This window comes from Acinonyx jubatus, chromosome A2 (genome assembly GCF_027475565.1).
Source record: "Acinonyx jubatus isolate Ajub_Pintada_27869175 chromosome A2, VMU_Ajub_asm_v1.0, whole genome shotgun sequence".
NCBI lineage: Eukaryota > Metazoa > Chordata > Mammalia > Carnivora > Felidae > Acinonyx > Acinonyx jubatus.
Window position 1 is genome coordinate 37,677,469 of NC_069383.1, and position 26,293 is coordinate 37,703,761.

General features: G+C 39.8%; 2 protein-coding genes across 9 annotated transcripts in view; one reads left to right on the forward strand and one right to left on the reverse strand.

Annotated features, from left to right (window-relative positions):
- ZNF277 (zinc finger protein 277) overlaps positions 1-25,525 on the reverse strand; it is a 111,037-nt gene extending 85,512 nt beyond the window's left edge. The window contains exon 1 of one of the 5 annotated variants that reach the window (XM_027075299.2): positions 25,366-25,525. In XM_027075299.2, coding sequence (XP_026931100.2) covers positions 25,366-25,456 — 91 coding nt within the window. In that variant the 5' untranslated portion in view covers positions 25,457-25,525. Of the gene's footprint in view, positions 1-25,093; positions 25,318-25,365 lie in introns of those variants that run through there. The other 4 variants (XM_053218207.1, XM_053218205.1, XM_053218209.1 and 1 more) reach the window with 4 other exon arrangements.
- Positions 25,526-25,685: 160 nt separating this feature from the next.
- The window catches only part of DOCK4 (dedicator of cytokinesis 4), a 429,626-nt gene continuing 429,018 nt past the window's right edge, over positions 25,686-26,293 (forward strand). For all 4 annotated transcript variants that reach the window (XM_027075294.2, XM_027075298.2, XM_027075297.2 and 1 more), the window contains exon 1: positions 25,686-26,084. In XM_027075294.2, the coding sequence (XP_026931095.1) occupies positions 26,048-26,084 (37 nt within the window). In that variant the 5' untranslated portion in view covers positions 25,686-26,047. The remainder of the gene's footprint in view (positions 26,085-26,293) is intronic.

Sequence of the window (26,293 nt, forward strand, 5' to 3'; positions counted from 1 at the left end):
CTGGTTTACTGATAGCTCAGTTTCGGCAGTAACCGGCAATTTTAAATACCTTAACCTTTACATTGCCTTTCCAGCTCAAAGTTTTGCCTGGATCTCAGAGTTCTGGGGCCTACCTATCTCTTACTTTACACGACAAAGTAAACTTGTCCTTTTTTGCAATTCTCTATTACATCTACTTCCTTTTTTTTGTTCTGTAAGTTACGGCCTCCAGAAGATTCTTGTTTTTAATGCCTGCATCTGAAGTGTTTTAGAATATAAAGGATGGCTTATTACAAGCTGAAAAAGCTCTCTTTAAAATTCTCCTTTCAAAAAAACTTGTCATCATCCACACGTCAAGACATAAGAAACAATAACAACAACAAAAAGCCCTAGGGGGGAAAACACATGTTTTTGTAGTCTAAGTCATTACCTGTTATCATACTCAGTGCCAATTACTTAGCTTTTGCTTATGCTCGTTAATAATGGATAAATAAGGACTAGGAAACATTTCTTTTCAGTAGCTGAAATCAGACACTCTCCACTGCCCTATTCTATCTTAACACAAATTAGTATTCAGCTAGTATTTCTAATCCTGTTGGCAGAATCCATCAGAAACTGGATGTGGTGCTGTTGCCCTGCTACAGAGTACTGTTCACTTTGTAGGTCAGTGGTTCTCAAACTTCAGTATGCATCTGAGCACCTGGAAGACTTGTTAAACCAGAGGGCTGAGCTCCATCCCAACCTGCTGATTCAGTAGGTCTGGGGTGTGGCATGAAAATTTGCATTTCTAACAGTTCCCAGGTGATGCTGATGCAGCTGGGCAACCATGTTTTGAGAACCACTGTCCTATACCAACAAGGGGGTGTGAATGTAGGGAAGGAGGTGGTATCCCAATTAAGCTTTCTCATCCTTCTATAAAGCGTCTCTAAGTTAGACTGCAATTCTCCTCAGACAGTTTAGGAGGTTAAGTCTTGATCAGGGAAAGATTCCAAAGTATCAATTCCTTTTAAGGAAAGAAAATAATAAATGCAACTGTGTTTCATGGCTATTTTAACAGAGATGCTCTGTGGGAGAGCTTAAGATGTTGCAGTTTCATTAGCATGATCCAGTGTTGCTATGGGGACCAAGTGGAGCAGATCATCAGTACACAAGAAAATGAAAAGAGGGGAATTGGTGAATTAAAAACCAACCAACCAAACAAACAAACACCAAACATTTCAGAGATAATAAAGCCAAGTCATATAGTCCATTTTCTGGCATTTATATAAATTAAGGGATCAATTCTCCTTTAATAATGAGATACAGTCACATGTATCTCCATCTTTATTAGATGCATAATTCCTCTGTGATTCAGGGAGGGAAGCAAAAACAAAATCTTTTAAAAAGGAGGAGAAGCAAACGGCATTAGGGGTTTTTATCAAGCACAGTTACGCACGATGATCTTGAGGCTAGTGGCTATGGGAAAGCATTTTATCCAGGTGGATTCAATTCTGCACAGTATAGAGATGAAAGGCTTAGACACAAAGCTCTGGGGACTGAGAAAGGGAGAAGGTAGGTGGATGGTCTGCTCTCAGTCTCTCAAAAAATTGCAACTAAGAGCCAGAGACAAAGGAAGAACTTGAAATAAACATCAATCCTCCATCTAAACCATCTTGTACTTGCTACTAGGGTCCTTTCCTCAAGTCTGCTTTTATCACATCGTAAGATTAAAACCCTTGTATCTCTGTATTTTCTTTCTCAACAAATCTCAACTTTCTTGCTTGCTTTTCTAGTTTATATTTAACTGTCTATCCACTTTTATTTTCCTTTAAAATTTTTTTTTTACATTTATTTATTTTTGAGAAAGAGAGACAGAATGCGAACGGGGGAGGGGCAGAGAGAGAGGGAGACACAGAATTTGAAGCAGGCTCTCCAGGCTTTGAGCTGTCAGCACAGAGCCCGACGCGGGGCTCGAACCCTTGAACTGTGAGATCATGACCTGACCTGGAGTCGAAGTCAGATGCCCAACCGACTGAGCCACCCAGATGCCCCTCCAGTTTTCTTATTCAACTTCATTTCCCACAATCCTCACTACTTCCTTTTTTATATCAACCTGAGGAGGAATTCCTACTTGAAGCTTTCCTCTCCCTGTTAGACCCCACATTTATTTGCTAAATGTAATGATTTTTAACTGTAATCCCAGATGCCTCAGATCCCAGGGAGTCCTACTGGGGATGAAGGGACAGCCAGAGCAGACTGCAGCTTGGCCTCCCACACTCTCTTTAACCAAAGAGGCCTGGATTTATAGGTTTTATATACTGGATTTTGTGTAAGGCAATTTGGAAAATAGTTTCATCACCTAAAAAAAAAAAAATTAAAAAAAAACATAACTTTGAGAAATATTGCTTTCTAAAATACCAAGTCATGTGCCACTCAACAAAATATTGTTACTGGTACTTTACATGTATATGTTCTGTCTAATAAATTATATTTCCCATTGAGCTCAGCTCAGTGCTGAAGGAAAGCAGTGCATTCTGTTGACTGATTCACTTTCAAATTCATTTTGCAAATGATCTGGTAAAATTCATATGGAGGTGAGTGACACAACGTACTGCCTCTCTGTGAGTAATCTCTCACATTTAAAAAAAACAGCTCTTGACAGAGGGTCGTATGTAATGCAAAAGAATAGATCAATAAAGATATTTTTTTTAATCAGCAGCAAACCCACAAGGATGGATTTTTGAGAAACAGAGGCCTTCCCAATGGCACTCAAAGCAGGCCATCTAACTTTGCAATCAATTTGTGAGATTCACCTAGTTTTGTGACATATTGCTAATTTCTCAATCCCATTCATGCCTTTTGGGTTTACACAACTTTTTTTGTATACTGATGCACAAATATATGAACTGGTCCATTTTGTTGAACTACATGCATTGCAAAGATCCATTATTTAAAGTTTTCTTATCTCATTATTTAAGAAATACACAGCTAATTAAACATTCATTGATATGATCATTTCCTTGGAATTACAACTTTGTTTGAAATACAAAAGGCTAGCTTATTGCAACTGAAGAGAAGACAAGGCCACCAAATGGAATACTGAACTGAGAATAAAGTGCCTTTGTCACCATAAGACTCTGCTGTTCTTAAGCATTTCCTTAAAAGGGTAAGTGAACAGAGTAGGGTAGCATGGTAATATTGTTCCTGGACCCAGTACAGACATAGAGCTGTGTTTTGTTTAGTCACTGAGGCGGGGGGGGGGGGGGGGGGGAGGGAAACAAAAGAAAAAAAAAACCCAAACTCTTTTCTGGTAAAAAATTATATTATACATATATGCCCAAGTGTCTCTAGGAGAAAAACAATTTTGTCTGATTCCTGAAGTCTGTGAGAGTAGAACAGCAAACTCAGAATCTTCCTCACTTCTTTCCCTCTGTCTGCTCTTTCTTCTTCTGCTCTCACCTGGTATGAAAACTCTAATAAGAGAGAATGTGGTTGGCGCTTTAGCTAGCATTCTCTCCTACCTTTATGCTGCTGCACAGGCCCTCAGAGCCTACAGATCCCAAAACAATGTACAGACCAGCTGCTGTCAGTGCCTTGGGGTAGGGGTGAAGGGGTAACTGAAAAGAAGAAATGAGGACTTGAAGAATGAGCCAAATGACTGGGAGAAGAGTGGTCACTAACTCTTTGGAAAACCAGAAAAAGAAATAATTTTTTTTAAAGGGAAGGCTAAAAAAGAAGAGTGTAGAAAAAAATTGTTTTGGACATTATAAATAGAAGCATTTATTCAAAAGATATATAATTTGAGCTCTTCTGTGCCAGTAACTAGGTAAAGTAGAAATAAAATAAGAGGATTTATGCTACTTTTTCTAGATAACAATGGATAGAGCACATTTTATTTCATTTGTGAAAACTGTTCACAATTGCCTTTTGAAATTTTTTCTAATCACATAAATAATTGCATATAATTTGGGAGACCTTATTAAATTATAAAAATTATGTTTAACATATACATCAAGGTTAGAGATAAAAAATGTTTATTAATGTTTCAGAAAACATATCAACTAATCACATGACCATAAATTCTAATCTAGATACTTTATTTTTTTTTTACAGATTTTATTTGTTTAAGTAATCTCTGCCCACAATGTGGGGCTCTAACTCATGACCCTGAGATCGAGTTGCATGCTCTACCGACTGAGCGAGCCAGGCACCCCTAATCTAGGTATTTTAATAAAATTGGGCAACTAAGTGACATTATAAACAAAGAGATTGTTGGGTATCTTACCAGAAAGAGGTAATGAAGAAAAACATATACAATATTAACAACAACCAAAAAACCCCCAAACATCTGGTTAGGGAATATGCTTCTATTTTTTTTTTTTCTACTCTTTCTTTGTATATACAATTCACTTCTAGAGTTTTTCTGTTTTAATTCGAAAGAAGGTGAAGTCACTGGGACCCAGAATGTCAATGGGTCCATCATGATGACAAGAAGTATATTATGATCTAAAATTACAACAACAGAAAAAAACCAACTTCGAACATCAAGAGGTTGCATAAACTGAGAACCTAGAAGGAAGAATGCTTGTTACGAGAAATGTGGGTGAAATAGTCAGAAATATAAATATCCATACATTTAAATCAGGTTTAATACCTCACTTATTGTTGTAGGAAATATTTGCACAGAGAGACTCTTTGACAGTGTGTTTCAAAAATTGCCTTTTGGGTTCTATTTAAAAATATTAGATTGTACTTAATTTCTAATATGGAATGTGGATGACTGTCAGTGGAAGAGGATCTGTAGAATTTTTAGGGTTGACAAAACTTAGGTATTTATCATAGCACTCACAACCATTTCAGCTTTTTATTCTAAAACTTCCTGCCAACTGTACGCGTGTATGCTTCATTAATACTGACTCACCCAGAAATTCCTTTTCCCTCCTATACTTATGTGTCCAACTACAGAAGGAAGGAAGAGATTACTGAGCCCAAGTTTTGAAAGGCTATCAGGAACCTAGAAGGTTATTTAACTACCCAATCTCTAAACACCAGAAAAAGATTACAGACACCACCAGCCTGGATTAGTACCTAGGTCTAGTGTAGTAACCAAAGAATAGTATCTAAAAATAGCCCATTATGAAGGGATTTCAAGAGACTATTTATATGCTAAAATAGTTACTTCTGATATGTATCTTTCTTTTGATGTACTCTGATATGGAAAAATCAGCAGGTAAGTAAAAAAATCTTGAAACAGGGGTGACTGACTGGCTCAGTCAGTGAAGCGTCTGACTTCAGCTCAGGTCATGATCTCTCAGTGAGTTAGAGCCCCGTGTTGGGCTCTGGGCTGACAGCTCAGAGCCTGGAACCTGCTTTGGATTCTGTGTCTCCCTCTCTCTCTACCCCTTGCCCATTCACATTCTGTCTCGCTCTGTCTCTCAAAAATAAATAAACATTAAAAAAATTAAAAAAAAAATTCAAACAGAAGAACAAGGTTGAAGTTCTCACACTTAACAGATTTCACAACTTCCTGAAAAGAACTATGTTAATTAACACAGGGTGGTACTAGCAAAAGACCAATATAGATCAATGGAATAGAATTGAGAATACAGAAACTCTCACATTTATGGTGAACAGATTTTTGACAAGGACGCCAAGACAACTCCGTTGGGGCAACAAGTCTTTCCAACAAATGGTGCTAGAACAACTGGATATCCACATAGAAAAGAGAGCCGGATCACTTCCTTATATCATGCACAAAAAGTAACTAAAAGTACTATTCATTCAAAGCAGAGATATTTAAAATGATAGCACAAGAGGATTTTTGGTGAGATATAACGATAATGCACTAAGGGTAAGTAGATATAAGAGTTCTAGTAACAGTGCTGATTGTTAAAAACTAGTTGTGTGACTTCTGCATTTTGCTTTGTAGTTTGCTCATCTCCTAAATGTAGCTTAGGTGACAAAATGAGATCAAGCATTGAACAATGCTCTAGAAAATATGACTTGCTAATGATGTGGGAAGGACTGTGAGGGGAAGTTGGTGTAGTTAGTGGCTGTTCTAGGACAGTAGCCTACACTAGCTAAGAGGTGGGGAGAAAGAAGATGGAACTGGAGGTGCCTCAGTTTCAGCCCTGGACTTACAGCAGACAGATGTCTAATCTCATCCAAAAGGCAAGTGTCAAGTCAGGAGTAACACTCACATCTCTTACTAAGCATCTGAACATAAAATGTAAGAGCAAAGTGAAGTCCATAACACGAGAAACAACAGGTGTTGGAAAGAAGAAAAAGAAATCTTCATGCACTCACTGTTGGTGGGAATGCAAACTGGGGCAGTCATTCTGGAAAACAGTATGGAGGTTCCTCAAAAAGTTAAAAATAGGGGTGCCTGAGTGGCTCAGTCAGTTAAGCGTACTGCTCTTCATTTCAGCTAAGGTCATGACCTCAGGGTCAGGGGATCGAGCCCCATGTCAGACTCCATGCTGCTCCTGGAGTCTAATTAAGATATTCTCTCTCTCTCGTTCCCCTCCTCCCCAACTCATGCTCTCTTCTCCCCAGCTCACGCGCTCTTTCTCTCTAAAATAACTTAAAAAAAAAGTTAAAAACAGAACCATCCTATGAGTTAGCAATCATATTACTGGGTATTTATCCAAAGAATATAAAAATACTAATTCAAAGGGATACATGCACCCTTATGTTTATTGCAGCATTATGTACAATAGCGAAATTATGGAAGCAGCCCAAGTGTCCACTGATTGATGAGTGGATAAAGAACATGTGGTATACACATATACACAATGGAATATTATTCAGCCATAAAAAAATAATGGAATCTTGACATTTACAATGACATGGATAGAGACTATAATGCTAAGTGAACTAAGCCAGAGAAAGACAAACATCATATGATATCACTCATATGTAGAATTTAAGAAACAAAACAAATGAGCAAAAGGAAAAAAAAAAGGAGAGAGAGGGAAACCAACAGAATTTTATAGAGAACAAACTGATGGTCACCAAAGGGGAAATGGGTGAGGGGGATGGGTGAGAAAGGTGATAGGGATTAGGGAGTGCATTTTTAAAAATGTTTTTATTTATTTTTGAGAGACAGAGAGAAAGAAATGGAGGAAGAGAGCAGGGGAGGGGCAGAGAGAGAGGGAGGCAGAGGATCTGAAGTGAGCTCTGTGCTCGAACTTCAACGAACCATGAGATCATGACCTGAGCTGAAGCTGGATGCTTAACCAGGTGAGCCCCCCAGGTACCCTGAGGAGTGCACTTGTGATGAGCACCAGGTGATGTATGGAAGTGGTGAATCGCTATATTGTACACCTGAAACTATATTAACTGGAATTCGAATAAAAACTTTAAAACACACACACACACACACACACACACACACACGAACAAAGTCTATCACAGTCACAGTCCCCAAATGGGAAGTGACATCAGAAAATGATAATAGAAATGAAATGTTAAGAAGAGGAAGTGTTGGGTTACCTTTTGAGTGTTCACAAACAGTAAGAACATTTCATAGAAAAGGTGAAGATGATATCTAAACTAAGTCTTAAGGAATGAGTAGGGGGTTGTAAGGTAGAAAGGCAGGAAAAAGACATAGGTGGAGAGAACACAGGAGTTATGGTTAGACTGGTAAAAAGATGATGAATTCTCTCAAAATACGCAGAGATTATGGAAGTGGATTATTCAAGAAAAGTGAGGCTTTTAGAACAAGGAGCCATCACTCTGAAGATTACAAGGTATCCCAGTGACTACAGATAAAACTTTAGTGTGGTAACATAGCTGAGATAGGAACAGCATCATTAGATTCTTCACATGGACACTGCATAAGACATTTGATACACAACTGATATTCAGAATCAGGACTCAGGATCTTGAGAAAATATCATCCCCGAGAGCAGTTACAATTCTTGTCTATCTCTTACGGTGCCTAGATTGTCACGAGCCACTACTACCATGTGCTACTGTCTGTGCACATACACATGCCTACACTTCCAGTAACTCAGAGAAGTGGCCTCAACTCTCAGCACTTCATCTGTAATATGGCTTTCAAATTAATTCATAGTGGGAAAATGAACTCAAAATAGGAAGAGGCGCACTTAAAAATCCAGAGCATTATCCTACATGAATTTAAGTTTTAATCCACAAACTTTTTCAGGCTGCTCTGTTCTAATCTCCAAATGGACATACTTTATTTGATTTCACAAGGTTTCTTCTTTTGTTTAGCTGATACCGTGTTCCTTTTCCTTGCAGTTCACATTGTCTTCTCTTGAGACCTTAATCCCAATTATACCAACCCCCAATTGTATCTTAATCCCCAGATCTCATTATTCACTTTAAATATCATCTGTTCCCTCTTTAATATATGACCCTTATGGGACAAAAGCTTGGAAATCACTGTAGTTAAGAGGGGAAAGTCCTTTTGGAGGGGGTGGCAGCCCACGGATGCTGTTGTTGTTCATCAAGGGAGCTAAGAGGAGAAAACAGCAGAATACTTTAAATTGATCCCAATCTTCTTTCCTAATGATGTGGAAACTACCATCATAATAGACCAGCCTTTTCTCACCCAAAATACCCATTTCAAGCAAATATACTTGGTATCAGGAAGGAAAACATAAAATAAGCTGTAGACTGACCAACTGAAAGATTCTCTGAATGAGGAAAATTCTATGGTTGTCTTGATCCCAATACAGAATATAAAAGTACCATGATGATATGTTTGCTTACTTTCACAAATAAATTCAGTTGTTATTCATGTTAAAGAAAACTTAAAGAAAAGAAACAGTAAAAACATTCATAGGCAAGGAAATAATCTGTTACAAAAATAAATTATCAAAATAGAAAAAAGAATAGAGAATGGGGAGATGAATGGAGCCAGAAACAATCTGAAAAATTGCAATCCATCATTAGAACCAGATGGCATTCATCAGACTTCAGAGGTACCTGAGCTAATCACCAAAAAATGCAGTTTATCATTAAAAAGAAGTACCCTAGTGGAAAATTAAGTACCTCTGAATATTGGATAAGGATGACCTTGGACTTTTATCAGTTGTGCTAAACCAAAATGAAGGATCTACAGTAGATATGTATCTCAGTTTTCAGTAAGAGAAAAAATACAGCAACAGACCAGCATTTTACCTTTCTGGTTAATCAGACTAAACTTCACTGCAATTAACATATCAACATTTAAAAATGTTTACAACAAATCAACATTTTTATTGCACATACACATACACAATTTTAAATACACACAATCACCACCCCTCCCAAATGATGTGGGGTCTTGTTTGAAAATTCTTAGAAGACTGGAATAAAATCTGGAGCTTAAGGGGTGCCTGGGTGGCTCAGTCATTAAGAACCTGACTTTGGCTCAAGTCATCATCTCATGGTTCATGAGCTTGGGTCCTACGTCTGGTAAACTGGAGTCTCGAGTCTCGCATCTGGGTGAGCACAAACCCCGCTTCGGGTAAAAAAAAAAACAAAAAAACCAAACATAAGCCCTGCTTCCGGTGAACCCTCTTCTCCCCTTCCATTCCTCCCTCCCCCTCTCTCTCTCTCTCTTTTCTCTGCCTTTCCTGGGATTCTCACTCTCCTCCTCTCTCTCTCTGCCCCTCGCTCACTGGTGCCCTCTCTCTCTTCTCAAAAAAAAAAAAAATTAAAATCTGGAGCTTAATTATGAGTATCCTGCCATGAATCAAAACAAATATATAGCAATGCAGGGGTATATGGCCATTTTTAATTATGGAAAAGATAATTTTTCTTGGAAATAAAAATTTCTTAGAAATAATCAAGAAAAAAAATAACAAAAAATTACTTTCATCTAGAGAATAAAATTTAAATTGCAGATTTCTTAAAAAAAATTTTTTTTTTTTTAAGAGAGAGACACAGAGTGTGAGCAGGGGAGGGGCAGAGAGAGAGAGAGGAGACACAGAATCTGAGCTGGCTCCCGGCTCTGAGTTGTCAGCACAGAGCCCAATGTGGGACTTGAACTTGTGAACTGCGAGATCATGATCTGAGCCGAAGTTGGATGCTTAACTGACTGAGCCACCCAGGCACCCCTAAAAGTGCAGATTTCAAGTGAGCACTCAATGAATAGGCTCAAGTCCTCCATCTTTGCTCTTTTGATTATTCTCCTAATGTTGATCTCACAACTGAGGAGTAGTTACAAGCAAGGAAAAATGAAAACCCTCAGGTATCTGTGACTGAAAAACAGCAGATTAAATTAGTGGGGACAGGCAATGAGGAGTCTTGAGTGAGGATATACTCTCATTTTGGGCTTTTTCCTGGAGGCAAAGAGAAATCATAGCTGACTTTTGAGCCGGAAGGTTACATGAGAGTTTACACATTTCCGAAAGCCTTATTTACCCTGACATCCAGTTTGAACTGCTTAAGGAACATGCACTATTAACAAGAGCCTCTGGACTACCTGTCCTGCCTCTACGTATGCATCGTCACATAAGAACTGCCACAAGGTCGTTCCTATCCAGCAAATCTGATTCATGTTACTCACTGACCTAAAACACTCCCCATCACGTAGGAGATAATCCAAGTTCTTTTGCCAGGTACACAAACTCCTTTTTAATAGAGCCCTGCCACCTCTTCAGCTTTGCCTCCACCACATCATTTTAGGCTGTATGTACCTATAGGGCACCTCCAAGCCTTTCCTCATGCAGCTTCCTCTATCAAGAAGGTCTACTTTACCTGGCAAAGACCTTGGCCTACGTATCACCTCCTGGAGAAGCCTACCCAAACCTCCCTGATAGGTTAGAAGCACACATGACAGAGTGCTTCAGTGTGATTCTTCCACTGCGCTTCTGCATTATTTTCCTCTTAAGTAGCAAGTGTCTCCTTAAGGGAAGGGACTGTGCCTTATTCTTTCTGTGCCTTCAGGACTCAGCACATAATTAGTGTTCAATAAATGCTTGATGAAACACAGAGCCTAAGAAGATCAAAAGTGCCCTTTTTGATCAGTAAGGTGAATTGTCTGTGTGCTCTCTTATTTTTAATTAGGGAGAGTCTACTAACTGCTTTTGCAGACCACTTGGCCTGAAGGAGAACAAAGATCCAAATCTTGAAACATCCACATTCTCGTAAATAAGGGTCTGAGCACTGGACAGTTTCTTGGTTCTTCTAAGATGGTTATGACACGTAATCTTGAATCCCATTTTATCTCTCACTACTTCTCTCTTTACTCTGGAGTGCTTTAACCAGTTTCTGAAGTCTCCCTGGATGACACCTGGCTCTTCCTCCCCCTCCCCCCATAAGCTCAGGTATACTATCCATCTACATGCCTGCCAGAGTCTTTCCTAGTCCTCTGGTCTCTCTCACTTCTCTTGTTTTTTTTATTTTTTTAGAGACAGAGACAGACAGAGCGCTAGTTGGGGAGGGGCAGAGAGAGAGGGAGACAGAGAATCTGAAGCAGGCTCCAGGCTCTGAGCTGCCAGCACAGGGCCCAATGCAGGGCTCGAGCCCACAAACCGTGAGATCATGACCTGAGCCGAAGTTGGACACTTAACAGAGTGAGCCACCCAGGTGCCCCAGGTCTCTCTCACTTTTTCCATGAAGCCAACTATGACCACCCCTTTCAAGAAAATGTTTTGTTTATTCATTCCTCTATCCACTAATGGGAGCTTAGCATAATTACTGACATGTGTGTCTCTTCTCCAGCTAAGACTATAAGCTCAAAGAAGACAGAAACACAGAAGGACACAGTTGTGTCCTTGTAAAACATTTTCCAAAATGATTTATCCCTATGTCAACCCCAGCTCAAGTATTCTATAAATATTTAGATTAACTGGTAAGTGACTGAGTTTAAAGGCATACTCAGCATACAAAGGCACTAATCAGTAAATCCAAAGGTGGTCACTTCAAGCATATTAATATACCAATGCTTTATTCATATAACCTTTTACATTTTATGAAAATCATCTCTTAAACACCTCACTAGTAAACTGCCAGATAAGAAAGATTATTATTTCAATGTTAGTTATAAGAAAACAGAAGTTCAGGCAGTATAATTTATTTAAAGTCACCCATCTGAAACATGAACTGGATTCTTCTGTCTGTAAGTTTAGTGTTCTTTGCACTACACTATACTCTCAAACTCAGGAACAGACCAAATTTCAGGGGCTGTATGTACAAAGGACAATAGCTATCAGTTAACAACAAAAGGACTTAGTATGTACTATGTAAAATCTGAAGTACCTAAATGATAAAAGGTAAGGAAAGTAAAAAGTAACAGTGATGGAAAAGCTCCAGCATAAAAAAAGACTACCAATTTTTAATAAGCTCTATCTGATTCCTCGGTGGTAACCTTCTAGAAAGAGTTTAATATTCATGAGAACAAAGTCAATGTATAAGTCCCAATGTCCATAAAGTCCAGTAGTAGATACCATGTTCTATAGAGTGCTAGAGAGAGAGAGAGAGGGAGAGGGAGAGGCGGAGAGAGAGGACCTCTCCTCCCCAACTTGAAAACAAGCACTTACCTGTACACACACTCCTTGGCTGGATCAGAAAGAAGGCTATCTGGAAGTAAGGGAATATCTTCAATATATGTAGTGGAGTGAATGGTAACTCTAGAGATACTCACCTGGAACCTCAGACTGTGACCTTATCTTGAATAAGGGTTTCTACAGATCCAATTAAGGTAAATATCTTGAGATGAGATCATCCTGGATGAGGGTAAGCTCTAAATGCAATGACTGAAGTCTTTCTAAGAGACAGAAAAGGAGAAGACAAAGAGGCATGGGAAGAAGGCTGTATTAAGACAGAAGCAGAAATTGGAATTATGCTGCCACAAGCGAAGGAATGCCCTGATGCCGCCAGATTCTCCCTTAGAGCCGTCAGAGGGAGCCTGGCCCTGCTGACATCTTGATTTCAGCTTTCTGGCCTTCAGCACTGTGGCAGAATAAATTTCTGTTGTTTTAAGCCACCCAGTTTGTGGTAATTTGTTACAGGCGCCCTTTGAAAACTATATCAGTTGAACTATTTGAATTAAAATTTCTTTCTCCAGAAGCAGGTAAAGGGATTCTCCTAAGTAACTATATGATTAAGAAGTATATAGCTAATTCAATCTATGGTTCAAGAATGGCTTTACATAAAAGGCAACACTTAAGCTAAGATTTTAAATATGAATAGGACTTAACCAGAAAGACAAAGGGAGGGAGTTTACATTTACAAGGAGGGTTACAATATTTATAAAATGTAACTTATGAAAGCTGTAACTTAAAAAAAAAATGTTGCCCAGTAAGTATATGAAAGTGTGTTTGAGTTTCCACAAGTATGTGTGACTTTCACAGCCGAGTCCAAAGATCAGCTAATATTAATAATATTATACTAACTTTTGATATCTATCTATACATAAGATGAATTCAGAATCTGATTAATGTATAATCACAAGAGGTAACAACAAACATGAAACTTCAGAAAAAGGTGGAAAGACGAAGAGAACAATTTCACTTATAGGCTGCTTGCCTAAATCAGTTTACTCTGAAATCACATTTTAAGTGAGAATCCTAAAGAAATGGAGATTTGCCAGTTGGCTCTGAATACTGCTAACTAGAAGTGAATAACAATGGTCCAATGAATCATTTCTAAGCTATTTTAGAAAACCTTTCATTAAAAAATTCCTCTACATCACACTTGTGGATTTTACATCAAAGAGCTGCCTGGATTCATCATTTCATTAATAAACAGTAATTCAGAAACTCTGACATTTCTGACAATGATGCCACACATAGGCAATTAAAAAAAATCGCAACCAACCTACATTCTTCAAGTCAATGAAAGTTGATAGAGGAATGTAAATTAAATTTTTACAACCTTAAATAATGTATTAAATAGCTATGGTTACCTGACTTAATAAGAAGCACAGGCTTGAGTGCCCTGGAACAGTAGGTCAGAAATTGGTTACTTTAGGGACACATTCCTTTTCATTGTTCAATAGTCGAATGTTAATTCAAATGTACTGAGAAAGGGATACTAATATGAAAAAACAAAAGACACTGATTTGAAGAGTTCTCACATTGTGCTCAAGGGTTAAGTTTTATTTATATAAATACTTATTTCATTACTACCATAGACATTTTCAAAAGAACTCTGGCTTTCTGGATATAACGGGGGCGAGGGGATGCTCCTTAGAGGATGTTACATCTCCCTGAGGGAGAACAAATAGTGTTTTGTTTTGTTTGTTTTTTTTTAATCCTGTGCCTACTACTCTATGCTTATTTCCCCCCTCCCCCCATTAAGTGCTTGAAGTAAAATAGGAAAGCTATAAAAATGAATGACAATGGTTATTATTATATACACTGGGTGACTGATCTCTTTTTGAAGAGGTTTACAGATGAACTCTTTGGGAAGTCTAAGCTCTTAATAAATACGATCTGCTTAAGAGGAAGATGACCCTGACTAGCATTTCCCAAATCAAATTCCATGGAAGACTAGTATCCCATGAAATGTTAATGGGTGCTATTTGAGAAAAAGATAGTGGGGTCAAATATTTGGGAAATGACAGTATAATATTTATCTCTTGGTCACAAAAATTAGCAACATTAAAGTCTTGAAGGAAGCTATAAGTAGCTGAAAATTATTTGATCATGAAATTCTTTGTGTAAAAAGGTATTATAACATTCTTCTGTCTTATAATTAATTCTTTGGACTCCTGAAATATTGTCCCTAAAACCATGAACAGCATACTAAATTTACATTAGCCCCACCCACTTCAATCACATAGATGAATAAAAACAATGAGAACACAATTTTATATGAAATCTCTCAAAAGCAAGACAACAAAAAATGAATTTTTTTCAGTCCGTTACTTAAAAGTTTAATTCATTTAGGCTGTAATAATGTGTAAATTTATATGGCTGGATGTGTTTGGAGTTTCAAGTAATGAAAACAGAATTGTGCTATTTATAGAAACAACTATAAATACTGATACCTAAAAATATCACATTTACAGGGGGGACATTACTAACATGATCTGTTCTGCCAACAATTTCTAAGATGTTTCACAAGGAAAAAGATCAAGAACAGGAATCTTTCTCTGGGGCATCACATTCCATGTCATCCAGGGGTCATGAGAAAGAAAGGGTGTTATTACCTTATACTTGAGAATTATATTACAACGGGTTGATTATTCAGGATTAATGAGCTCAGGGTTAGGAGTTCAGTGGCCATATGGGCAAATGTAATGAGGTGCCTGGAGCTAGGCCTCTGCCAACACTGCCAATCAGCACGGCAGGGGTCTCTAAATCCACTAGTAGTTTGGCTCTGCTCCAGCAGGGGACCACCTCAAGACAGTGGCCTCATCTCCATCTGGGTCTGGCATGCTAGTCATTGTCGGGCATGTGACTAATTTCTTGGAACCAAGCCTCAACTTGCATACCTTTTCCAGCAACTGAGTCCTCAACTGGTTGCCCTGATTCCATAAGCTGTCTGATCTGACCTCCATCCAGAATCCATGTTCCTTTTAACTTAGGTCTTTTAATGGCTTGTCCTTAAACTCCAGTTTATTTGTGATTGCATTCTTGCTACCGATAAAGATTCTCTCCTTAAGCAGACTCTGGCTTCCTGAAGGCTCCTCTGAATCCTTTTCTTCATTAGGCCTTGCTAGCCCAGGTTTTACAAGAATTCTCCTAAGTCAGTTTAGAGAGAATCCCCCATTCTCCCTATCTGATGAGGTTCCTCATCCTCTACTATCCTCTAGGTCATATCTCATTATCTGATATTTCACCCTGGCCTGCCTTTAGCAAGAATCTTGTTAAGTCTGTTTAGCCAGAATCCACCTGGTCTTTCCTCTTAGTAATTTTCCACCTCCCTGCCCCCAACCTGCTCCTTGGCTAAAAATCCCCATCTTTCCTTGTATTTGGAATTGAGCACAGGTCTAGACCCGTTTACACTTAATTGATGCCTATTTTATCATCTATGTGGCCTTCTCTGCCTGCAGTCTCTTCCTCATCACAGGGCCTAAACGGACACTCAACCTATCAATGGTAGAATCTTCATATATCACCTGCTGTGTCCCAGCATATTTTTCTAGTTTCAGGAATTTCTATCACCTGACTTCATTAACAGAGGCATATTATTAAATTCTAGTGTGAGTCTTCATGATCTTTTTCTTTGGCAAATACCCACACTTCCTGACTCATCCTGCACTCTTCAGTACATTGTTAACCTGACTGAACTTTGATCTTGTCATTGTCTTCCCTCAAGACTGCAGAGTCAGGATCTAATGTCTGAGAGTAAATGATCCAGTTTGAACTTGCCTTTTCAAACTTCTTTTCACTGCTCCTATTTACCTACGATTCTCTCCAGGCAAAAAGAACTGACTTGTTATCTGCCATACATGCCATTAGTTTTTCTACTGTACTCCCTCCCTTTGCCTAAGCATGTGATAAATGCTCTTCCTTCTTTATGTCCAAATCTTATTCAACTTCAAGACATAGTACCATCTGCTGGGCTTAATCTCTTTCTGACTCAACTCCATCTTGATCACTCTGATGGTCCTTAACATTTTCTACTTTGTAAAATAATTATTTATGTGCTTTTAAAAATGTTTATTTATTTTTGAGGGGGGGGAGGGAGGGGCAAACCGAGAGGGAGACGGAATCCGAAGCAGGCTCTGAACTGCCAGCCCAAAGCCTGATGTGGAGCTTGAAGCCATGAACCGTGAGATCATGACCTGAGCCAAAGTCGGACGCTCAACCGACTGAGCAACCCAGGTGCCCCTATAGTTATTGATGTGTTTCTTATATCTTCCCTATTAAGCTGTAAGAGCCTCAATGACAAGAGCTATCTTGTTTTCATCACTGTATATCTACAGCATTTAGAAGAAGCTTGCACATATGCTTAATAAAATTTTCAGAATTAAGTCTCAGTACTATTAATAGCTCTTTTAGAGGCACCTGGGTGGCTCAGTCGGTTGAGTGTCTGTGTTTGGCTCAGGTCATGATCTCACAGTTCATGAGTTCAAGCCCTGCATCAGGCTCTTAGCTCTCAGTGCAGAGCCCACTTTGGATCCTGTCTCCCTTTCTCTCTGCCCCTCCCCTAGTCACACCCTCTCTCAAAAATAAATAAAACATTTAAAAAATAGCTCTTTTAGATTCACAAAAATGGAAAGGAGAGGGGAGAGAATGAGATGGGATGTGTCCTAATGATCTAGCCATACTCTCTTGGAGTAGAGACCCTAGAAGTCATCAATTGCAGTGGTTCTCCACAAATTTTCTACGTTAATATATCTGGGTAACTCACGTGTGCAATGAGATCTTAAGGGAATATCCAGATATATTTCTTTTTTACACAGACTCTAGGATATGTGTAACTCTAGGATATGTTCCCTAGCTACACCTACCTTCTCTTTCTTTTATTGATATTTGAAAGATGCAGTTGAAAGGATGCTAATATAAATGAATTATCTCATGAATTACTCATTACAAACCATGAGTACAAATAACTTCTCTAAAATTAGAGAGTTAGAGGCAGAAGTAGGATTAAAACTCAGGTCTCTGCCTCCTTGTCTAGTGAGCTTTCCATGAAACAATACTATCTCTGATCACTGCTGCTAGAAAAAAATCCCAGTCTTAGCAGGTTATTAGCATTACTTTCCTTCATGTGGGTGCATACTTATAAAGCTTTCAAAAATCATTCACAAACCGGTTTTTAAAAAATTCCAATAAGCTTCCAGACTCTTTTTCATCTTCTTTTCCTACCCCTGCCCTCCTCCATTTGTGGAAATTAGATGTATGGTGCTTTAACAAAGAGAGCTTGATTGATGTTGTGTTACTGTTCAACAACAGTTCTTGCTATTAATTGCTTTATAATGATAATTGCATTTAGTAGTACAAGATATTCTCTTTTCTAATTAGCTATTACTGGTGAATAGCAGCTTGTTACATAACAGAAGATTGTGTTAAATAAATAACCACAATTACAATGCTGAGGTCCTTCGCTTAAAAAACAAATTGCTCTAAGTTTTTGGATAAAAACACTAAAACATTTTTTATAAGGCAGGGTCTCTATAATTACTTGGGGAAGATTCGTCTTTCAGTTAAGAAAAAGCATGACAAGAGGACAGTGTTAGGGAAACCAGGAGTCAGAACAGGCATTTCCTTTCTTTTAAAAATAAACACATTTAAAAGCTTTCAGCTCCTCAGTCAATACAAACAAACTGCAGATTGAAATGCATCAACTTCTTCCCACAGTGTGACATGGAAACAGAAAGGCCTCTCCAATTGGCTCTGATAAAATATAATTGCAAAGCCCCACCAACTACATTGAAATGTTCCCATAGATACAGCCAGGGGCTCTTCCTCATTTGTGCTGCATGGGACCCAGTCACCACTCAACCAACACCAAGTGCCATCACAGTGTGGCACTGTAGAAGATGTAGTGACACCAAGGTGTATGTGACAGTCCTTATCCTTAAAGGCTTCCATATAATAAAATCAGGAGTATGTCTCAATTCAAACTGTAATGTTGATTAGTTTGTAATTATTTAAAAGTTATGTCTAGACTTTTCTAGTAGCAGTTGTCATAATAATAATGAGCTTAAACAACCTGTGCAAGGTCACACAGGTTGTAACTGGCAGTTACTTCTGAATCCACTTTTTTCCAATTCCAAAGACCCGCCACAGCTTCTTATGATACATCCTCAGCAACTGCTTCGCTCCTCCCTATATTCACTGCTTCACTCAACCTCCCAAAAAGGTAGGACTTAACTGCAGCATTTTTGTCTGTTTTTTAAATTTAACTGCAGCATTTTTATGATGAAATGGGAGACTCAGAGGTTCAATAATTTTCTGCATGTTCATAGTGCTACAGAGCAGCAAATTCACAATGAGAATCCAATATTTCAGACTTCGAATCCAGTCTTTCCTCCCACACATTTTTACTCAATGTATTAATTCAAAGGTACCAAAACATGGGAAAAGCCCAACAGTATCCCACATTGACTTATACCAGTTGAAATATTCTACCACTTCTCAACTGTTGATACCTCTTCCCCAAAGGAAGCAAAGGTTTAAATCCTGTTTAATTTTAGAAACTTTACTTGGTTCCTAGAGCTAAGATGGCACCCAGCCTCAGCTGACTAACTTACAAATAAATGACACAGGCACAAAGAGTAGTGGCTGAGTTGTAAACAAAGGCACAAGAGTGGTCAAATCCATCTCCACTTTTGGAAAAAGCTGCCCTGCTCACGTTTGGGTCAATGAGGTCAGTGGGAACATACATTTCAGGAAGAGACAGCAATTTGTTAAGATGCCTTCAGTGAAATACCAATCCATTTGGAGTTTATTAAATAAATCATAGCAAAACTGAACCCCAACTCTATGGCAAAGTTCTCCAAGAACAGGTAACAGTAACATTTAAAGATTCAATCATTGGAGATGGCAGTATACTATTTTGTATCTATTTACTCATGGATTTATGTGTAGGAGACAGTATAATTTTTATTACGTGAATCTGATCGATATTATCTTCAATTGTTCAAGATGGGAAGTGTATGGGTATGTGTTGTGGAGGACAGCACTGTTCTTTTGCATGAATGGAAGGTCTGTGTCAACATAATGAGTAGTGTATGTAAATTCTACGTCTGATAGTCCAAGTAATCCCTCAACAGAAACCTGGTCATGAAATAGAACACAATAAGGTTGTAGCACTCAAAATCATCACCTGTATCACCTGTGGCACACGTGCCAACGATGTGCCCATACCTGTGTCTGAAATGAGTCACCATTTATTTAAGACCAGGCTACTGTATCATCATCTCACTCATCATTTCAACATTCCAGCAAGACAGATAGGATTTTACCCATTTTACACATGAGAAACTGAGGTTCAGAGGCTGATTACCTTGTCTATGGCTGGTAAGTAACCAGGATTTGATCTTACATTGGCCTGACTTCAATATGTACACACATCCTCTTTTTCCTATAGCACATTGCCTTCCTATAGGAACGTTAGCATTGGAACATAATTAGGTCTAAGGGAAGTCTGTTTCAGACGTTATCCAATGGAATGTAGTTGCTATGAGACATCATTATAACAGTAAGTAGGATAAAAGTTCTGTTTCTGTTGCTGTGTGCCCTTGTGCAAGTCACTCTTGTACCAGTTTCTTGCACTAGTTGTAAATGGGAAGGGGATAATACAAGTATCCACTTCAGGGATGTTGTGAGGATGAAATAACCTAAGACTTGTGAAAGCATTTGAAACAGTACTTGGCACAGTTACTGTTCAACAAATGTTAGCAGCATCGTTATTATAACATCTTCTTTTATAATTTCCTCTTAATATCCTGCAAGCTAAGCTAGTTCCTAAATATTTTTATAGGAAAATAAAGGATGTTCAGAAGGAGGTTTCTATAATTCTTTTTCTTCCGTGACATTCTCCAGCTTGTACCTTGCAAGGCCATCCCAGTATGCAAGATTATCTGAGCTTCTTGCTGACTCTGAACGTGGGTGTGTGTTTAGGGAGCTGGGGGTGAGGGGGCAGCACGGGGTAGGGGTGAGAAAGGGTATGAAGATAATATAAAAGGCTTTCAGAGCGCATAGTTGCAATACTAGTACAGAGCACAAGCAGACACCCTGACAACTCCCGGGAATGCAAGGGCAGCCTAAACAGGTATCACCAACACATTCCTAAGCTTCTCCCCGGTTACACCACAATTCAGACTGCTTTCTAAGTAAATACAGAATCAGAAAGCAGGCAGTTTCATTGTTCATTCAGGCATACCTTTATATTGAAAACAACTAATAGTTACTCAATTCCAAGCTGCTAAAGGGAAATGTGCTGGCATGTCATAAATACATAATTGAATGAAATAATCACAACTCTGCAAGGTAGGTATTATATTTTCATAAATGTAGCAGCATAGACAATAGTCATACACAACTGATAAATACCAGAATTGACATTTAAATACAGTTTTTCCAAGATAGGGTCTAGTTCTCTCTCCACTGTCTTGTCAAATGTAGGAGACTGGATTTAAGCATTAATGCTAGAAATAAGATGACAAACTGTGGAAAACCAGATAACTGCCATGCAGATGATGGGACACCAATTTCAAGGTCTATGCAGCAGTTCATTAAGTTATGGGTTCAAGGTTATAAAGGACAGATGTAAAGTATTTTTTTAATTTAATCATTATCCATACACCACTAATACTTTACTTAAAAAAAGACTGGAAGGGCACCTGGGTGGCTCAGGTCATGATCTCACGTTTTGTGGGTTTGAGCCCTGTGTTGGGCTCTGTGCTGACAGCCTGGAGCCTGGGGCCTGCTTTGGATTCTGTGTCTCCCTCTCTGCCTTTTCCCTGCTTGTGCTCTCTCTCTCAAAAATGGATGAACATTAAGAAAAGAAAAAAAAAAAAGAAGATGACTGCAAAGTTATGTCAAAAGGCTAATTATGACTACCTGTGACAAAATATCATCTTCATGATGATATATTCTGCATTTTCTAGTTGGGGTGCATAACTTTCATAAACCTAACATATACTCAGTTTTTTACTTGATTTCAATTCCTCTGCGTAAAATAGCTGCCATTCGAAGTACTCTGAACAAATTTCAGGTACATTTTAACCATTAAACTGCTGGAGTGTTCACTTCATGCAACTCTGATAAGCACTGGCATAAAAGTAAAATAAGACAACTCTTACCCTCAAGAAGTTCACAGTCTACCAGGGTAGACAAAGCTACCAATAAATAACTACAGTCTGCTATGGTAAGTGTGATAATGAAGATGTGGGAAGGAAAGCAGGGTGACTGAAGATGAGGCTGGAAAAGTAGATTAGAATCTTAAATGCTATGCAGAGAAGTGAGATCTCATTACATAAGCATTAGAGCCACACTGAAGATTTGAAGTGAAGACGCATTCATACATTTGTGTTTTGGAATATGGATTTAAGGAGGCAAAAGTCAAGAGTATGTGAGATCAACAGGAAGGTTTTGCAATCATCCAGGCTAGAGAATTCATTTCTTGTTAAACAATGATTAAACACTGACAGGGTTCCAAGACAGGCTTGGGTAGACAAAAGCAAACATGTCAAAGTTCTGGTCCCCAAGAACACAGTTTGGAGGATGGGGGACACAGTAACTCAGCAGCAATGGTGAGGGTTAGAAACAGAAGAGTGGCTAAAGAGATGAAGAGAAAGAACAAATTCAAAAGATTATTTCAGGCACAGAAAAATAAGACCTAGTAACTGGTCAGGTTCAGGACCTGAGGGCAAGATAGGAATCAAGGATGCTCCCTAGGTTTCTAGCTAAGGTTTGATGCTACCTATCGAAATAGCAAATATAAGAATGAGGAGTTGACACCACCCGCTACCCCCATTCCTTCTAGAGATACTGCAAATGTGTTAACAAGGTCTCCAGAGGAAACACATTCTAAATCCAAGGTAGCATTCCCATGATTGTCATCTACTGAGCATGCATTTGCAGGGAAAAAAGTTAACTCTGGCAGATTGTAATATGGATGCACAGGTTAACCCTGTCACAAATCACCTCCGTCTCAAACATTTCCTAGAAGTATTGTCAATTAATAAACTATATGTACTATCTTACTGCTTCTAACTAAAAACAGCAAAAGAGAAAATACCAGTAATACATCCCAAAGTGTGAGAAATTGAGTCCATTTACCGTCTGTTGTAAACTTTAGAGGACAATATGAAATCCCAGTTACAGTTCAAATGTATGCAAAGCAGTGTTGTGCAAGATCAGGGGCTTTCCTGGTGAGGGACGGAGCCTCAGATCTCAGGTAAGGTGCTATCCCTGCCTGCACACCACTCAGAGATTCATTCTAGCAGAACTCTTCTGCTCCAGGATATTAAGTACACAGGTTGATATTTTAATTAGAACCATAGTGAAACCTCCTAAAAGAGGCAGTTTCCAGGAAATTAATGATTTTACAGGGAAAGATATTTTTGAGAACCTAAGTAAATGATTAACAAAAAAATATGAATATAATTTCAGTATCATTATTTCCAGCCGAAATTTGTATCACACTTTGCAGGCTTTGAAAACAATTCAGATAAAGTTACAGAATAATACATAGATTATTAAGGGGATTTTTAGTGACAACCTTACAAGAAAGACATAAAACTCAACCATTAGCTCTCCCATTGACTGATAACAATTAGCGAGAATACTTGTCAATTATGAACCACAGTGAGGATTTTTTTTTGTTACAGATACTTCAAATTCACTACTGCTCCATACTGTCGTCAAAAAGAAATTGGAACCTAGAATTATGCTTTATAGCATTTACTTAATTCAATCCAATAGTCATTTAAATATTGGCCCTTGATTAATGATTTTCTCACAGTAGGTAAGCACAAGGGAAAAGGACGTTTATATATTACTGATAGGAGTGTATGCTGACGTCTTTCAAAGGGAAAAATCTGGTATCTATTAAAATTTTAAACCTGTGTTACCTTTGATCCTGCAATTCCTCAAGAAATTCGTTCTTTGCCAGAGGGGAAGGATATGTATATGAAGTTGCTCACTATAAATTACTGAAAAACTAAAGCCATAGTACATGTTCATTAATAGAGGAATGGTTAGAGTGCGGTACATTTGTATTATGGAATACAACTGGTAGTCTTTAAAAAGAAAGAAGCAACAAATATACTGACATGGAAGAAATATACAGATCATTGGGAGAGAGGGGGGTGCAGATCTTTGAGCTTACATACAATGATCTCTTTTTATTTTTCAAAATCAAAACAATACAGATGTGTGTCATCTAGGAATATGTCAGAAAGAATACACAACAAACTTTTAACAGTCATTATTTTGGACTGTGTGGTGGAGGAGCTTCCATTTAACTTACACACCTCTGAATGGCTTCAAATATTTATAATGAAAAATTTCATAATTTTAAATAACTAATGATACCTAATTGTCCAACAATGTTTTTGGAAGAAACTCCCAATTTTCCTTTTTATGAGTTAATCTGTGGGATAAATTCACCAAGGATTTCATCTTTAAATGTTAAACAGGGAGCCCTCTGAACTTTGAGAATCTGGAAAACCTTAATAGTATCTTACCACCAAATAAGAGCCCCCAAATGAAATGGTCAGGTGTGGGCATAAGTATTTCAAGTCAGGAGCCTATCAAAGATTTCTTTGGTAGAGGTATTAAAATAATTTCAGAGATAGGTAGTTCCACTGATGGGCAGTGGGAGGAGACTGCACTTTATCTCTGTGCTGAGATAAAAACTCAAAACTAAATGTCAATTTAATCGTGAAAACAAAAACAAAATAACCAAAAAAATCTCAAATAAGGCCAGAGAAACTTTAAGCCCCCAAACCATGTCAAATAGAAAAAGACAACTTGTTGGGGCACCTGGGTGACTTGGTGGGTGAAGCGTCCAACTTCAGCTCAGGTCATGATCTCAAGGTTGGCGAGTTCGAACCCCCGTGTCAGGCTCTGTGCTCACAGCTGGGAGCCTGGAGCCAGTTCTGTGTTTCTCTCTCTGCCCCTCCCCTGTTGGTGCTCTCTCTCTCTCAAAAATAAATTAACATTAAAAAAAAAAAAAAGAAAAAGACAACTTCTGTTAAATTACACAAGACAAAAAAGAAGGGAGGCGGGCGGGGATAGATGCACTAAAGGTAAACGAATAGGGCTAGGCATCCTGAAGACAATCAATCCCCCTGGCAGCTTTCAAAGTTTGGTTTATAATCTCTATAGTGGATCAGAGGGCAACTTCAAAGACAAGTAGCGTCAAAGTAGTTGCGATGATTTTCATAACCACCTTCAAATTTTCTCTGAAGCCATGACTGCAAAATACCATTTCCTTTCCTCTTTCTCGAAGAACTCAGCCTGGGTCCACATTCAATCCTGGCGATCGCCTGGGGCGGTCAAGAGCTACCAAAGAGGCTGTGACAGACACTTTCTCTTCAGATGCCGCTCTTGCCAGCAATCAAATAAATCTGTAGAGTGGAGAGAAGTGACCAATCTGCAACCGGAAAACCGCCCGAATACAAGTAAAATATATCTCCCGAGGCCAAACCAAGCAAACCGAGGCGGAGGCAGGATACCGGAGAGGAGAGAGCTAATTAATACCGGAGTTACAATCACACATGCGCGAACGTGACTTGACACACACCCACCCGGCAGCAAGCGCAAACCTGGGAGCTCCAAACCGAAGAAAAACGCTCAGGGAGCTTCTCTGGTCGCCGGGAAGCCCATTCCATCCCATTTTCTTTTCCCTACCCAGACAGCCGTCACCAAGTATCCGCTTCCGACCCCACACCGCCCCGCTGGGCCCCTCCCATGGATCCCTGGCGCTCAGGTGGCTTTAGAGCTGGCAGGCTCCTGGGGTTTGCCTGGCGGTCAGCTGCAATCCTGATCGGAGAGAGAGGGAAAAAGACCACTTACGGTTCAGTGGAACCGTACTCACCCTCATAACTGACACTCCCAGATTCGCTATGGTTGCTCTTGCAGTCCTCCTCCCCTCGGGCAGCAGCCCCCTGGGTCTCGGGAGCAGCCATTACAAGACAGACGAGAAAAGGGAGGGCAGCTGGGCGAGCCCGGAACCAATGGAAACGCGACTGGAGGCGAACCCCCCCATCACCGCGGGGTTCCTCCACGTCCACGCCTCGCCATCACGTTCTAGGCCAATAGGACACGGAGAGCGGCGCCTAATCCCCGCCCCCAACCGCTGATGCCACGCCCCCTTCCGGGATGGAGCGGCCCAGAACTACAATTCCCAGCGTGCTGTGGGGACTCTGGGACAGGGAGGGCTGGAAGAGGCGCTGGCGGGCGGGGGTGCGCCGGAGAGTACCCTGGCTTGTAGCTTAGTTCAGTGAATCAGAACAATGACTGCGCCGCCGGGTCCCCAAGAGCGCGTCGGAGGACTGTGAGCAGCCGCCGCCGGGAGAGCGGCGGGCGGCGCACCCTCAGCGGAGCGGTGTCACCGCCGGGCTCGGGAGCCTCCAGCGCAGACCTTGCCTAGCGCTCACAGCCCGAGCGGAGCCGCGGGGCTTCAGCGTTGCAGCCGCTACTCGGGAGCTGTGCATTGTTGTGAGACGGAGAAGGCGCGGGGATTACAAAGCCGGAAGACCCCGGACCCGCCTTTAGCCATGTGGATACCTACGGAGCACGAGAAATACGGCGTGGGTAAGTCTCCGCGGGGCGAACTTTTATTCCGCTCTGGCCCGAGCGGGTGCGCATTTCGCGTCCTTGCCCCTGCGCCCCTCTCGCTCTGCCGGGCTGGAAATGCCTAATCCTGGCATCGCGCTGCGGGTTTGGGGCTTTGCCGAGCTGGCTCCGGGCAGTGGGGTATGCGCTGGGGTCTCGACCTTCACCGCCCCATCGGTGCTCCCCGC